At 41.0% G+C, this 14,048-nt stretch overlaps 1 protein-coding gene across 2 annotated transcripts in view; it reads right to left on the bottom strand.

The window, feature by feature from the left end:
• The window catches only part of TMEM181 (transmembrane protein 181), a 1,372,946-nt gene that overhangs the window by 330,801 nt on the left and 1,028,097 nt on the right, over positions 1-14,048 (bottom strand). For both annotated transcript variants that reach the window (XM_044061980.1, XM_044061981.1), the window contains exon 7: positions 9,005-9,085. In XM_044061980.1, coding sequence (XP_043917915.1) covers positions 9,005-9,085 — 81 coding nt within the window. The remainder of the gene's footprint in view (positions 1-9,004; positions 9,086-14,048) is intronic.

Genomic DNA, 14,048 nt, shown 5'->3' with positions numbered 1-14,048 from the left:
TTAAATTTCAACCTATCTCTACAGCTCTCCTCTTCAAAATTACCCGAACACTTAAGCCTTGTACTCCTTCTGCTGATCAGCTACCATCTGAATACCTGCAAAAAGCAGCCAAAGCAATTGCCTATCCTATATCCATCTTTATAAACAGAACCATTAATGAGGGAACCATCCCAGAAATCTGGAAAATTTCCCACATTATCCCCCTACATAAAGGTGGTAAACTCAAAAGATTTTTCTAACTACCGGCCTATAGCCCTTTTATCACCCTTAGCAAAAAATATGGAGAAATGCGTTCACCAACAGCTATTGGACCATTTAACTCAACAGAACATACTAGCTAACTGCCAACATGGCTTTAGGCCATTTCATAGTACCACTACTGCCCTCCTATCCTTCACAGATTCCATCAATAGAGATCGTAATAATAACATCCTCTCATCTGCACTCTTTATCGATCTCTCAAAAGCTTTTGACATGATAAACCACACCCTTCTTATTAACATTCTTGAATCCCTTTCCCTTGACACTTTGGCTGTTCAATGGTTCAAGTCCTGCCTCAGCAATAGGCAACAGGCAGTTCTCTGGGAGAATAATCTATCATCTCTCCTGCCAGTCACCCTTGGAGTCCCTCAGTGCTCTATTCTAGGACCTCTCCCTTTCTCACTATTCATCAATGACCTCCATGTAGCAATTCCTCAAGCCACCTGCATACAATATGCTGACAATTCTACAATATGTTCAGCTAACTCCCCATCAGAACTACATTTTCTAACTCTGAAGGTATTTAGCATAGTAGAGACATGGTTCTTGAAACACTGCCCCCTTCTAAATGCCAAAAAAAAATAAGCTCCTACTGTTTGCACCTACGTGACTTACCACTAAGTCCTCCCCTGTAGATTTCTTAGTCAGTTCCAATAACGGCACCCTTATATCCCCTGATTCTACCACTAAACTGTTAGGAATCACAACTGACAATAACCTTAACTTTGATAACCATATAAACACAGTAAACAGAAAAAAATTGGCTCCTTATACAGAATTAAACCCTTTTTAACACCATCAGCCAGACCCACAATTGCCCACTCTCATTTAATCTCAACTTTTCTGTACGCCTCACCCATATACACTAACCTAAAAAAAAATAATCTCATCAAACTAGCTAATTGCTACAATAGCATTGCCCGATTTGCTACTGGCAATCCCTTTAGAACTCACCACTGTGTGAATCTAACTACAAAACTATCTGATATTTTCTCAACTCACCATTGCCCACAAGATATTCTACCAACCTAACATCACTCCTATACTCTCGAACCTCATAATTCCCTACAAAAATCTAAATTCACTACGCTCCTCTAGCAGACTTCTAGCTTGCATATGCAAGTCCAACAACTCGGCAGGGGATTCCCTGTTCTCTAACACTGCAAGTAAAAACTGGAACCTTCTACCTAAAGAATTAACTTTACTTCCTTCTCTGCCTCTCTTTAAACAAAACCTCAAAAACCACCTGAAAAAACATTGGTTATGCCCCTGCAGCAACCCTGACTAACCTTTGCTTCCACTACCCTCATCTCCTTTTCTCACTTGTTTTTTCCCTTACTAAAACTCAACTGCATATCCCAATAGAAGCAGTACTGTAACTAGTAAACCCAAAACAACCTGATGTACTGTAATTTACCTTATGTATCATACTGTATAAAAACTTGTCTTGTACTGTTTGCCACTGTTTAGTGTAATTTCTTTTATTACTTTTTGTATTTTTTGAAATCTTTTCATTTATACTGTGAAAATATTGTTTATAAATACTGTGTGCTACTTGTGGAACTTTTCTCCCCGGGCCTCTACTGAAAATGGAAATACATCCAGCTAGACAAAATGTTAACTAAATGTTAAGGCTAACAAATGTAAAATAAAATAAATAAATACATAAATAACTCTAATAATACAGAAATATTAACTGTGTTATTACGGGGGGGGGGGGACAAGATAGGCCTAAAGGGCATTTTTTTTCTCATCCTTGTGGATCTTGGGAATTCCAAATACAAAACCCAACTCTGGTTGTTCAACAATACAAAAGTTGTACATTTCTACTGTTAAGCAATTGTAATGTAATAAATCTAGCAGAGTGAGATCAATATACATATATCTTCTTCTCACAAACTCTTTAGTAACAACTTTGTAGCAGTTACCATCATCCAACATTAACTGCATAGCTGTAACATAATCTGCTTTTGTCATAATGACTAAACCATTAACTTTATCAGCCCGCGTATACCTAAGATTGTTGTAACTACGTAAATTGTTGAAGGCTGAAAAATGCTCAGTCTAAATTGAAACGTGCTCCCCTATTATTTCCCACTAAATTGTGTTTCATCAACAAATTATAAATATCTTCACACAATTTATTAAAAACATTTAAAGTACTTACTAGTGGGGGGTTAACTGGGCGGCCATGGTGGTGCAGCGGTTAGCATTGCCACCTCACAGCAAGAGGTTCTCCGGTTCAATCCTCGGCTGGGGTGCCTTCTGTGCGGAGTTTGCATGTCCTCCCAGTGGTTGCGTGGGTTTCCTCCAGGTGCTCTGGTTTCCTCCCACATCCTAAAGACATGCTGTAGGTGGATTGGACACTCTAAATTGGCCCTAGGTATGAGTGTGTGTGTGTGCCTTCTGTGGATGGTTGGATGCCGGGCTGGCAACTCGACACTGTAAAACTCCACTGCCAATCATGAGCGGACAGGTGATCTGCTGTGGCGACCCCTAACCAGGAAAAACCAAAAGAAGAAGAAGAAGACTAGTGGGGGTTAACTGTACTACGTTTCTTAAACGCACATTTTTTTACTGTTGACGTCTTTAAAAATGTAATTCAAATTCAGTTTTCTAACAGTCTGTTTAAAGTCTAACACAACATCAGTAAGAACTGCATGGTGCGTAGGAATAAAAGAAACTCCCTTTGTCAGTACCTCAATTTCAGTTGTAAAAGTAACCTCACTTAAGTTAGAAATCCACCAAACGTGTCAGCGATTCTTCCCTTTCATTTGCGTCTTGGCACAAGTTGCTTTGCCTTCTTTGGGGGAAGAAAAAACGAGTCTGAAGTAGCATTCTCTGCCTTCTGATTAACCAGTGAAAGTACACTTGCTCCCTCTTCTACCAAAGATGCAGAGGGCTCTGAAGTTGATAGATTGTCTGTAGTAACAATACCAATTTCAGATACTGAAGTATGTTTGTCGCTCCTCTGTCCATGTAGACTCCCACTGTGAACGTCACTGACGTCATTGCCGAAAAGGAGTCTAATTGGTCCAATCTTAGTTTTGAAGATGGGACAACCTTTTTACCAGTCCTAACAGTCTGATTGTTTGCTCTGTCAATCTTTTAATAACATAAGCTTGATGACTGGAATACGCCAAGAGATCTCTATTCAGCTTGTTCTTTTTGCGCTGAATAATAGTTTTAACATGTTGTTCAACTTTGGTGAAAATACTAGAATAAAGATGCTTCATTAAAGAGAACAAAGAGTGATTTTTTTTATATCAGTATCCAAGATACTGATCAGTTCTCTGATGCGTTAACTGTTCTTTATTCTGCACATTAGGACTCTCATCACCTCACAGCCTGCTTTACTATAAATATCACAGATTTCCACATACATTCTGTCATTATAGGTGGTGCCATTTGGAAATGTGTAAACTCTTAAGCCAAGTGGAACGACATTTCATTCCAAACAGCTTGCAAGATACTAGTTTTCGATCTCTAATGACTTGAATTTTAATACACTTTTTTCTAGTTGGAAAATCAGTGTACAACAGTCTGTAAAAGCAGGATTGGTTTTAACACGAACAAAATCTGCACTATGTTTAAAGTCTGTAAATGGATTAACACTATTACCTTTGATCAAATCACTGATCTGCATTAACTACCTGAGCTGGTGAAATGGGAGTCTTTAAAAGGGATCTGTACAAATTATAACCATATAAATACTACGCAATGAGCACTATGCGACTTTAACAGACTTGCAGTTTGGATTCAGATTAGAATGCAGCACATCTGACCCGGTGTTTGCAGTGACATAGATAGTGGAGAAGAAGCTAGAGGTGAGGAAACAGTCCAAATGTGCATTCCTAGACTTGGAAGAAGCATATAATAAGTTCCCAAGAAAGCTGATTTGGGCAGTCCTGTGTTGTTATGGTGTCTCAGAAGCATTGGTAGAATTAGTGCAAGCTATATACAAGGATCCAATGACTCAAGTATTAACAGTGTTCTGACTCAAAGAGGGGTTTACAATGGGAGTGCATGCGTATCAGGGATCAGATCTGAGCCCACAGGTGATGTCCTTCCCTATCACTGTTGCAGTATTCCTTACTAAAGGGATCCCCTGCAAAGGGTAGCCCTACATCCAGCCAGAATACTAGAGCCTTAGGTTTTTTAGACGGACATCATATCACATGTATGCTCCCCACTCTTGAAGCAAGGGATAAAAGTGACATATAGACATATTTACCTCAGAACTTCTTTGCCACCAGTCTGAATGCCAGCTTTGATCATTGGTCTGAAAGGTCCTTCATTTCTACTGGTTACCAAGCTAACTTCAAGTAAGTGCCCTTTGGTGTTTTTCTTACCTTGTCCTTTTTTCTTTTAGTTGTGATGTTACATGTCATCCAGAAAGGGAAAAAGTCAGTGTGAGAGTCAAATTCCCCAGGAGGCCCATCACAAGCAGCATTTGTTTTGCTTGGGTGCTTCTCACAATCACAAGTCTTGCCTGATTTGTCAAGTGTTTGTCCTCAAGACTCTTCATAGTCGTCTTGCCTCATTGGCTGATCATATCCGAGGGAACGAGGGGTGTTCCACAAATTCATGTTAGGGAGGAGGTTCCCACTACATCGATGGAGTTTCAGCAAGGGTCCAAACCTCCTATGATCTTTAGGGCTGACGTCCCTTTGAAAAAGAAGCAGAAAATAAAAATATTCCCATGCTCCCAAGGCTCTTCATCATGAATGATGGGATTTCACACAGGGGTTGTTTAATGCTCTCATGGCCTTGAAGCCCCCCCCCCCCCTAAGTAATTTACTCTTCTTAGGAGGCCTAGGGAGCAAGACTCTTCTGATGAAGTCTTGGACTTTGGGGAAGAGTCTTTGGCTTATTCCTCTCAGATTCCTTATCCATTAGACTACGGTTCTGAGGAGGAGGACTCCATTAGTCTAAATTCTCACTCTGAAGAACTTTCCTTCTGGGAATCTCTCTCTTGTACGATGGAATTTTTTTAAATGGGACTGTACCCACATTTCTGACATCCAGAAGAGGCATTAAGAACAACTCCAAATGGAATCTCCTAAGATTTCTGCTGTCCCTCTTGTCCTTGATGCTTTGTTAGACACCTTTTCAGTAGCTTCTCAAGCTCCTGGATTCCCAGCTCTCAGCCCCTAAAAACCTGATAGGTTTTATAAGGTGACTGTTTCTGTAAAGGCTCATTCTACCAGGGCTGTGGCTTCCTCTGGTGCTTTTTTTCATGGGATTGGATACCAATTACATCCCTGAGGCTGCTACGTGGACTTCGGTCCATACTTTTACTAAACATTACAGCTTGATGAGACCTTCCAGGGTGAGAGATGGATTTGCCAGGGCTAACCTGCATGCCTTTCTCCCCCAAGTTTCCTCTTGAGCTTTTGCATTCTCCCTTTAGTAAGGAATACTGCAACAGGGATATGGAAGGACATAGTACAGTTGTGTAAAATTTTACCATAACAGTAGATATCTTTCCCTTCACTTTTGCAGTATTCGCTTCTTCACTTTTTGTCTCCACTGCTTTTCTTTTTTCTTCCTGGATGCATATGTTCCTCCTGGGGCTTCAGTTCTGAGGTAGGTAGGTCTGTATGTCAACTTTATGCCCTATGCAAGAGTGGGGAGCATACGTGTGTTGTACAAAATCCTTCTAAAAAACTTAAGTCTTTCATATACTGGCAGGATGGACGGCTACCCTTGGCAGGAGGTCCCTTTAGTAAGGAATACTGCAACAGTGAAGGGAAGGACATCTACTGTTATGGTAAGATTTTACACATCTGTACTTTCATACTGATGATTTACTACATTAGCAAAACAGGTTGAAGGGGGGGCAGATCAACAAAGTTGCTGTATGCAGACAATGTGGCATGACATGAAGACTCTAAGCAAGAACTTCAGTAAAGGATAGGGGAATAGAATGCAAAACTGAAGGCACATAGGATGAAAATGAGTACAGACAAAACAGTTGTAATGGCAGTAAACGGGAAATCAGAGGAAGCTGAGAATTGAGATAGAAGGGAAAACAGTGGAAGAGGTTAACGGCTACAAGTATCTGGGAGGGGTGGTCGAGAAAAAGGGAAGTCTGAATGAGGAGGTCAAAGCTATTATCACAGGGATTGCAGCCAAATGGCGTAGAGTGTCAGCTGTAGTGCAGGACAGAAAATTGCCAAAGAAGCTGAAAAGTACGGTATACAAAACAATGGAAGTACTACTATATGGTACAGAAACCCAAGCAGTAAAGGCAGAGCAGTTGAGGAAGCTAGAGGTGATGGAGATGAAGTGCCTGAGATGGGTGATATGATGCACACTGTGATATAGATGAAGAAATAAGGGCATAAGTGTAGAAGCCAAAGTAGCCCCTACTGCAGAGAAGATCAGAGAGATTAAGGTGGTTTGGGTACATGTGCATAAAAGCAGAAAACAATATGGTGAAGATGATTTAGGACAGACAGGAAGAAGGCAAGAGGAAATGAAGGAGTCCAGCAAAGAGAAGGATGAAGTGTCGCACAGAAGATCTGTGACAGTCGGGCATAACTGTCGAACTAGGCAGGAGAGTGGCACTGAATCGAGAGAGAGATGGCAAGATGACATGACACCCCAACTCCATGTAGAGAATGGGGAAATAAAAGGAGGGCACATTATGTGAAGGGTAGCTGATCTGACTCACATCCGGAGATGTTAAGAGTTAAAAAGAAAATCAAGGCTCTTAAAATGAACTGGCAGCATCAGCACTGGGAAAAAGTCAAACTATTGTACTGAGTAGGACTGTCAAGCTATCCTAAGCTGTTTGCTTGTAGATTGAGGGAAAGGAATGTACAGGGTTCTCTCATATATTCTGCAGAAGGCTTTAAAAAAAAATGCAGGATTTTTACAAGTACCTATGCACTTAGCAAACCCAGGTGGGTCAGAAATGTATTATGAGCTTTCTTGACAGACCTGAGTGACCTGTACCTCTTGAGGATGCACTGCTATACATGCTTAAGAAGGGTTGTATGATTTGCTAAAGTCAGGCAACAAGCCTGGACCTGACGGAATTCCATCATAACTATACAAGACAGCAATCGATAAACTGGCACCTATTTTATTAGATCTCTTTACCATCACAGAGAGAAGGGATTATTGCCAGCAACATCCAGGCTTGTCTCTATTATTACATTCTTGATGGACCCCACAGATCCAGCAGCTATCACCCCATCTCTCTATTGCCAGTGGAAACCTAAATATTACCCAAGGTTCTGGCTGCCAGATTAGGGAATGTTATCCATTAACTAGTGCTGGATTCCCATCAGGGATTTGTCCCTAATAGACAGGGCATTCCAGGATTGATAAGGATGTTCTCAGCAGCTCAGTAATTATCAGACATGACTGCAAGCACTAAGCTAGCAGTACTGCCCTCCTGGGTGACTTGGTGTGTCACCCAGAGGCAATACTGCCTGATTCTTGAAGATCCTATTCATTCTACAAAGTTGCTTCTTCTATGTGGAGAACTGAGTTGGCTTTAAAAGTCAAAGAAAGACCCAGCAGACACCATACACTACTCAACTCTGGTTAACAGCCATTTCTTTTTCTTCAAGCTTTCATGCAGGATTTGGTTCATCTATCTAAAAAGGGCCTGACTCAGTAATGGAGCATCAGAAACTGTTATCTTGTGAAGCTGCATAACCCACCCTGCTGCTCTAGCTGTACATCAACACAATGAAAATTAAAGCACACCCCATGGAAGTCATCCAGTCCGGATGATTCAGTAATGAAAGGGTCTCGGTTACCTGTTCACAGGCAATATCAACAAAAACAATCAGCTTTGCAAAGTCAAAAGGTCAAATTCAAAAGCATTGCTTTGAGACAAAACATGAACAAAAGCACGCACACACACACACACACACACACACACACACACACACACACACACACACACACACACAGAAAAAAAAACAATCATACAAAATGAGTGGCAGTATTTCTTGCAACTCCTGCACCCGTCATATAGTGCACAGTACCCACATAACCTTAACTTAATTCTTAATCCAAGCCCCCTAAAATCATGGACTTGTGTAAATACTACAGCAATGAAATTCAGCCTACGAGCATTCTTTTCAATGTAACTCAAATTCATCCACAGAAATGTTACCAAGTTGCTCTTGATCAGACTGTCATTAACCATGTAGTCTACTAATCATTACAGAAGTAAGGAATTTAGGGTAAGGATCCTGAATTTTCTGGAAAACGCAATCTGTTAAAGGCCTAAAAAATTCCAGAAGGGATTTCCTTTTACTCTCATTTTTATGATTACAAAGAACCTTGAGTAAAACTCTGTTGTCCAAGGTTGCCATACAAACAAATTAACTTCTAGAACTGCTCAATAATATGCCATTTGGTTGCAAGAAAAAGGAAACATTTGGGGCTAATGCCAATGTTAACTCCTTAGAATAAGGTGATGCTTTATAGTAGAAAACATATGGATGCTGTCTTGAACCATGTGGGGAAAAGTTTCATACACACGCCTATGGAAGAAATTCTAGAGTATGAGGACAGGACAGAAAAACGTTATCACAGAATATGAAATTATTACATGCAACTTCCTAAGTCTGACCAAAACAGACTGAATACAAATGCTACGTAACATACGTTAAAGGTTAAACAAGTTTCACACCTTCCACAACAGACATTTGCCAATGCATACAATGCAATGAAAAGCAATTTAAACAAACTAAGAAACAACAACTGTACTCACTGTGACCATGAAGGTAAAAACAACAAACACGAATCGGAACCAGATTTCCACTTGAGAGAACAATGGGTTATATGATTTCCACTGTGGAAGTTAAAGAAAGAACAAATTATACAAAATCCATATTTTTCAAGTAAAATACAACTAACAACTTAGGCTTAACATGCACATAAGTTAATACTTTTGTTTGGATTTAGAACTACGGCAAAATTATATTTTACCTTTTCAGCCTACCATCTTTTTTACCTTTAGAAAAGACTGAAATATACATCAAACTATGAAAAGGTTACTGAAACGTTACCAAAACCTCTGGACTACTAGTACATCCTTCATTAATGCTCAGATTAAACCTTCCTCAACAATATTCTGGAGGTTTTGAAAATAAACATATTTTAGCCAAGTCTCCTTAAAATTGTGCAGCTTCACAGTGATAACATTTTATTTGTGAAAAATTCTCGTCAAACAGCAGACTTTAAACCATGATCAGCTGCCACATATGCAATTTTTCCATATGTTTAGGCTCTATTCTTGTTAAAACTTTGGGGGGGGAAGAGTCCAAACAACTTGTTTTTCCAGCTTTATTTACAAGCAAACTTTAACACAATACTATAGTAATTAAAGCAGTGAACATAATTCAAAAACAGGAGATCTGCACATGTACAGCACTGAAGAATTAGCAATGTTGGGGAGAGCTTAGAATCAGGTTGGATCTAATACTACCCACAAATAGCTCTAACATATTATGCACCATCTAGTACTAACCAGTGAATATTCAAGATAGTACACACATCCGTTCATGTTTCCCCTACATCTTTTTCTAGCCTAATCCTTGCTGAGCATGTAAACTGTGATCACTCACATCAAAGTGCGAGAGCTTGCCTGCAAAGTCTTCTCCTGTAAGTATGCATGTTCCCACTCATGTCCCCATGAAAACAACCACACAGAAGTGGATTGTCAGAAACAAGTTCACATCCCCTGCCTATACAGTGCATCTGTCTCTACAGCAGATGACAGCATCACAGGAGGTCAGGATGGATACTCTGGTGTTGTACACTGATTTCTAGAGCACCTGGGTTGCTAGCTGATCCTGGGATGTTCTGGTCTCAGTCAGGGCTTTATAGGTTCATATGTAAGTACTAGGCTATCTGCCCAGGGGCATCTATAAGCCTAGCCAGAATGTGTTGGCTTTCGCTGCCCCCTTAGATTAGTTCCCTGTGCCACGGTCCAGCAGAGCCATTAGTTCCCTGTGCCTCTGTCCAGCAGAGCCACTACAGTGATCCCCAGGCTAAATTTTCTGTTTCCCATCCACTCGTCAAGGTTTCTCTTGAAGAGTGTTATTGAGGGGCTCTGCCTAATGTAGATTGGAATCCTGTTCCAAAGCATGGGGAGTCTCTGGGACAGGAATCTATCCCTCCAGCACGTCCTATTTATCACTGTGGTGAGGTTTAGATCCCTAGAGCGTGTGGCTCTTGGGGATTTGTTTTTTTTTAGGTGGAGCATGTCCATCAATTCTGGGTTGGACATGGCCTTGTATGTCAAGCAGAGATCACCTCTGAGTAAGCGGCATGAAACCGAGTACAGCTGGAGTTTCTTCTGTCGGGCTGCATAGGGCATATGTCTGAGGCCAGTAATCCTCTTGGTGAGGTACTTCTGTGGTCTTTCCAGCTGTTGCAGGTGTCTTGTAAGGTACATCCCAAATGGGGTGTTGTACTCTATGATGGGTGTGATGAGCAGAGGGGCATAATAATCTCTTTTGTTCTAGATGCGAACCCTTTTGTGATTAGGTGGGCCACATAGGATTTTCTAACCACCTTGGCAATATGACTATCAAAGAAGAGATTACTATCTACTTGCGTCCTCAGATCCCTTATTACATTTTCTGTATTTAGGGGACTACTATGCATGTGGTAGTTCACGGGTACTTTGTTTTTTCCAAAGGGGATGACTATGCACTTTTTGGCATTTAGCTTGAGGCCATGATTTTGACACCAGGTATCCATCTCTTTGAGACCCTTCTGGAGGATATCTGTATCAGCTGGAGAGTCAATTACGGCCCCCAATTTGCAGTTGTCTGTGAACTTGGTCAGCTATAGTCCTCCTGTGCTTGCCTGTACCTCTGAGAAGTATATACCGAACAGGAGGGGTCCCAGGACTGAGCCCTGGGGGACGCCAGTTGTAACTGGTTTCGAGTCGGACCTAGAGCCTGCAACTCTCACCGTGTGGGTTCTATCCATGAGCCAATTGGCAACCCATCTCATGACATAGGGGTTTATGTTCAGGCTGGTGAGCTTGTCTATGATACCAGACTGGGGAATGGTGTCAAAAGTCTTTGCGAGGGCTAGGTAGGCTGTGTGGACCTCCTTTCCCTCGTCTAAAGCCTTGGTAACTGTCTCAAAGAAGTCCACCACGTTTAGGAGGCATGATCTGCCCTTAACAAAGCCAAACTGGGTAGGGCCCAATGTTTGAAGGTTCCCAATGTTTCTGTTAATGAATTCCATGATAATGCACTCCATAGCCTTGCAAACCAGGCTAGTCAGGCTTATAGGGCGATAGTTCCCTGGATCTTTGCCATGGAAACCACCACTGCACTTCCTTTCTTGGCCAAAAACTCCCTGTATTGCAATACATTTGAAAGCTTTAAAATTTACATATTTCACTGTACAGCACTCATAAGGCAAAAAGACATTTTACAGATTAAGGATTTCACTGTTACTAAGAGGATATGAGAATACAACCAGGCCTTCAGTTGAACCCGATGCCATTCTTACTCTTTCTATGACGCTAATACATGCATGCAGTCTTTTAAAAAAACAGGTGTATAATTTTCATGCAGAGATTACCTGCAAGGGGTGGTAAAAGTTAAATCTGAAGATTCTGAAGCATGCTTGTCTTTGGTCAAAAAAGGCACAAGTAAGATCTCCTCATTGTCTTTGGTTATATAGATTGTAGGCACAGGTGTCTCTGCTCCAGCTTCCCCTGCATGCTATGCATTTCTGGTTAAGAAAATCATAGGAACCTATGTTCTGCTGAGCAGGTCTTCAATCTCTGCTTTTTGAACCCACAATTTGTTCACTCTGCGTGAATTTTGTATTGCTCTCATCAACATTCTTCCTCAGAGATGACCCATGAACAATGACCACAGTATTAGACATAGGTCCCCTCAAAAAACTCTCAATTATGCTGGGGTAGCACCTAGGACCAAAACTGTAGCTCCTCAAACAGACTACCTCTGAGTACAAAACTCACCTGGCATATTGTCTTCACAGGATTTTTGCTTTCTTATCTGGCAAAAGCAAGCAAATGTGGATTCCAGACTTTGTGACTTGAGCACTGCTGGAGGTAAACCTGTCATAATCTATGGAGTAACTCCACAAGCGAAGAAAACCTGTGACCGTTTTGTTTCCACAGTCTCACCTTTCATTTTCTTCACTCCTTCATTCAACATCTGTACAGCCTTCGCTGCCAGGCCATTAGATGAAATATGAAAGGGTGCAGTATAAAATGTTTGCAAACTGCACTACAGTAAAACAAGAACCATTATCAGGCACTACCATTTCCGGCATGCAAGGTATGCTAAAAACTTCTCAGTTTTTCAATGATTGCATAAGTAGCAGTAGAATTTGTAGAATAAAAATGCATTCACTTTGAAAAAAGCGCATTTCAATTCCAAAAATATTTCCAAAGAAAAGAACAACATACACCTGCACAAAGTCCAGACAATGTCTTCAGATTATTTTCATGTGTGTTAAAGGTGACAATGTACTGCCTAGATGACAACATGGGCCAGATTCCAAAAGAGTTGCTCTCAGGAGAAGTCTGCCCCGACTCTGAAAGACCTGCTGTCAGTGTAAGTGACTTACTTCAGTGCAAGGCCTATTTATAAACAGGCTTCCTACTGGGACCAGATTCCAAAACAGCTGCTCTCAGCTTTAACTCAGTGTAAGTGGTTACTTACACTGACAGCAAATCTTTTGGAGTTGGTGTTGTATCACACACCAATATTTCCCCTTCACATCCTGATCCATTCCACACCATACATATGAAATGTCTAGGCTTTTCATTGCAGATGCCTTCAGTATTACAGAATAAACTTGCACTGATTGACTCTAGGCTCCAACAACACACAACCAGCTCTGACACTTAACTGATCTTTTGTGGCAGTATGACATCAACAATGACAAAGCTGATTTATGCCAGTGACACTTCAGTAGTGCAGTGTTTCCTTTATGCAGTATATACTGCTGCACTATGCTCAGTTATCTAACATCAGCACTTGATTAGGTGCATCTAAGTACACAGACTTTTTCTGAACAGGCAACTTGGTTATTGTAACAGTAACAGCATAAAGAACTGATCTGTTTAGGTTTAGTATCTGCTTGAACATGAATACAAATTCATCATCACCATCACCAACCCCCCTGCCCCATTTTAAAACATGGGGACATGATGCTGATTCAACCGTTGCCATCTATCATGATTTGGTGCCACACTCCTACCTTCTTTGATAGTTGCGCCTTACCGATACATTTCTTCTCCCATGCAATCCACCCATTTCTCGGCTGAATGTCCTCATTTCCTCTTCCCTTCTTCCACTCCTTTTCAAATCTTCTGCTTTACTGCATATTTGTAATTCATATTCTTTGACTTTGACCTTCTCTGCAAATGTAGGTACTTTGGCTTCTGCTCTGATGTTGTCATTTTTTCATCTGTCACACAATGTGCATCCTACCACCCATCTCAGGCACTTCATTTCCATCACATCTACCTTCCTCAAATGCCCTGCCTTCAATGCTCAGTTTTCTGCCATACAAAAGTAATGGACATACCACAGGTTTGCACATCTTACCTTTCACCTTATTTTTGGTATTCTGTCACACATGGTCTACCTTTTACACTCTCTGCAAGCTGGCTGCCGTACCTTGGATTCTAGCTTTGACCTCTAAAGTCTTCCTTTCTCTTCAACTACCCCTGCCAGATACCTGAAGCTTTTAACAGTTCCACTGTTTTCCTCTTTTATTTTTCAGCTTTTACTGACTTCTGTCATTTA

The sequence above is a fragment of the Protopterus annectens genome, chromosome 1.part0 (genome assembly GCF_019279795.1).
Source record: "Protopterus annectens isolate FY-2018-M chromosome 1.part0, PAN1.0, whole genome shotgun sequence".
Lineage (NCBI taxonomy): Eukaryota > Metazoa > Chordata > Ceratodontiformes > Protopteridae > Protopterus > Protopterus annectens.
This window is presented reverse-complemented; position numbering and strand designations above follow the sequence as displayed.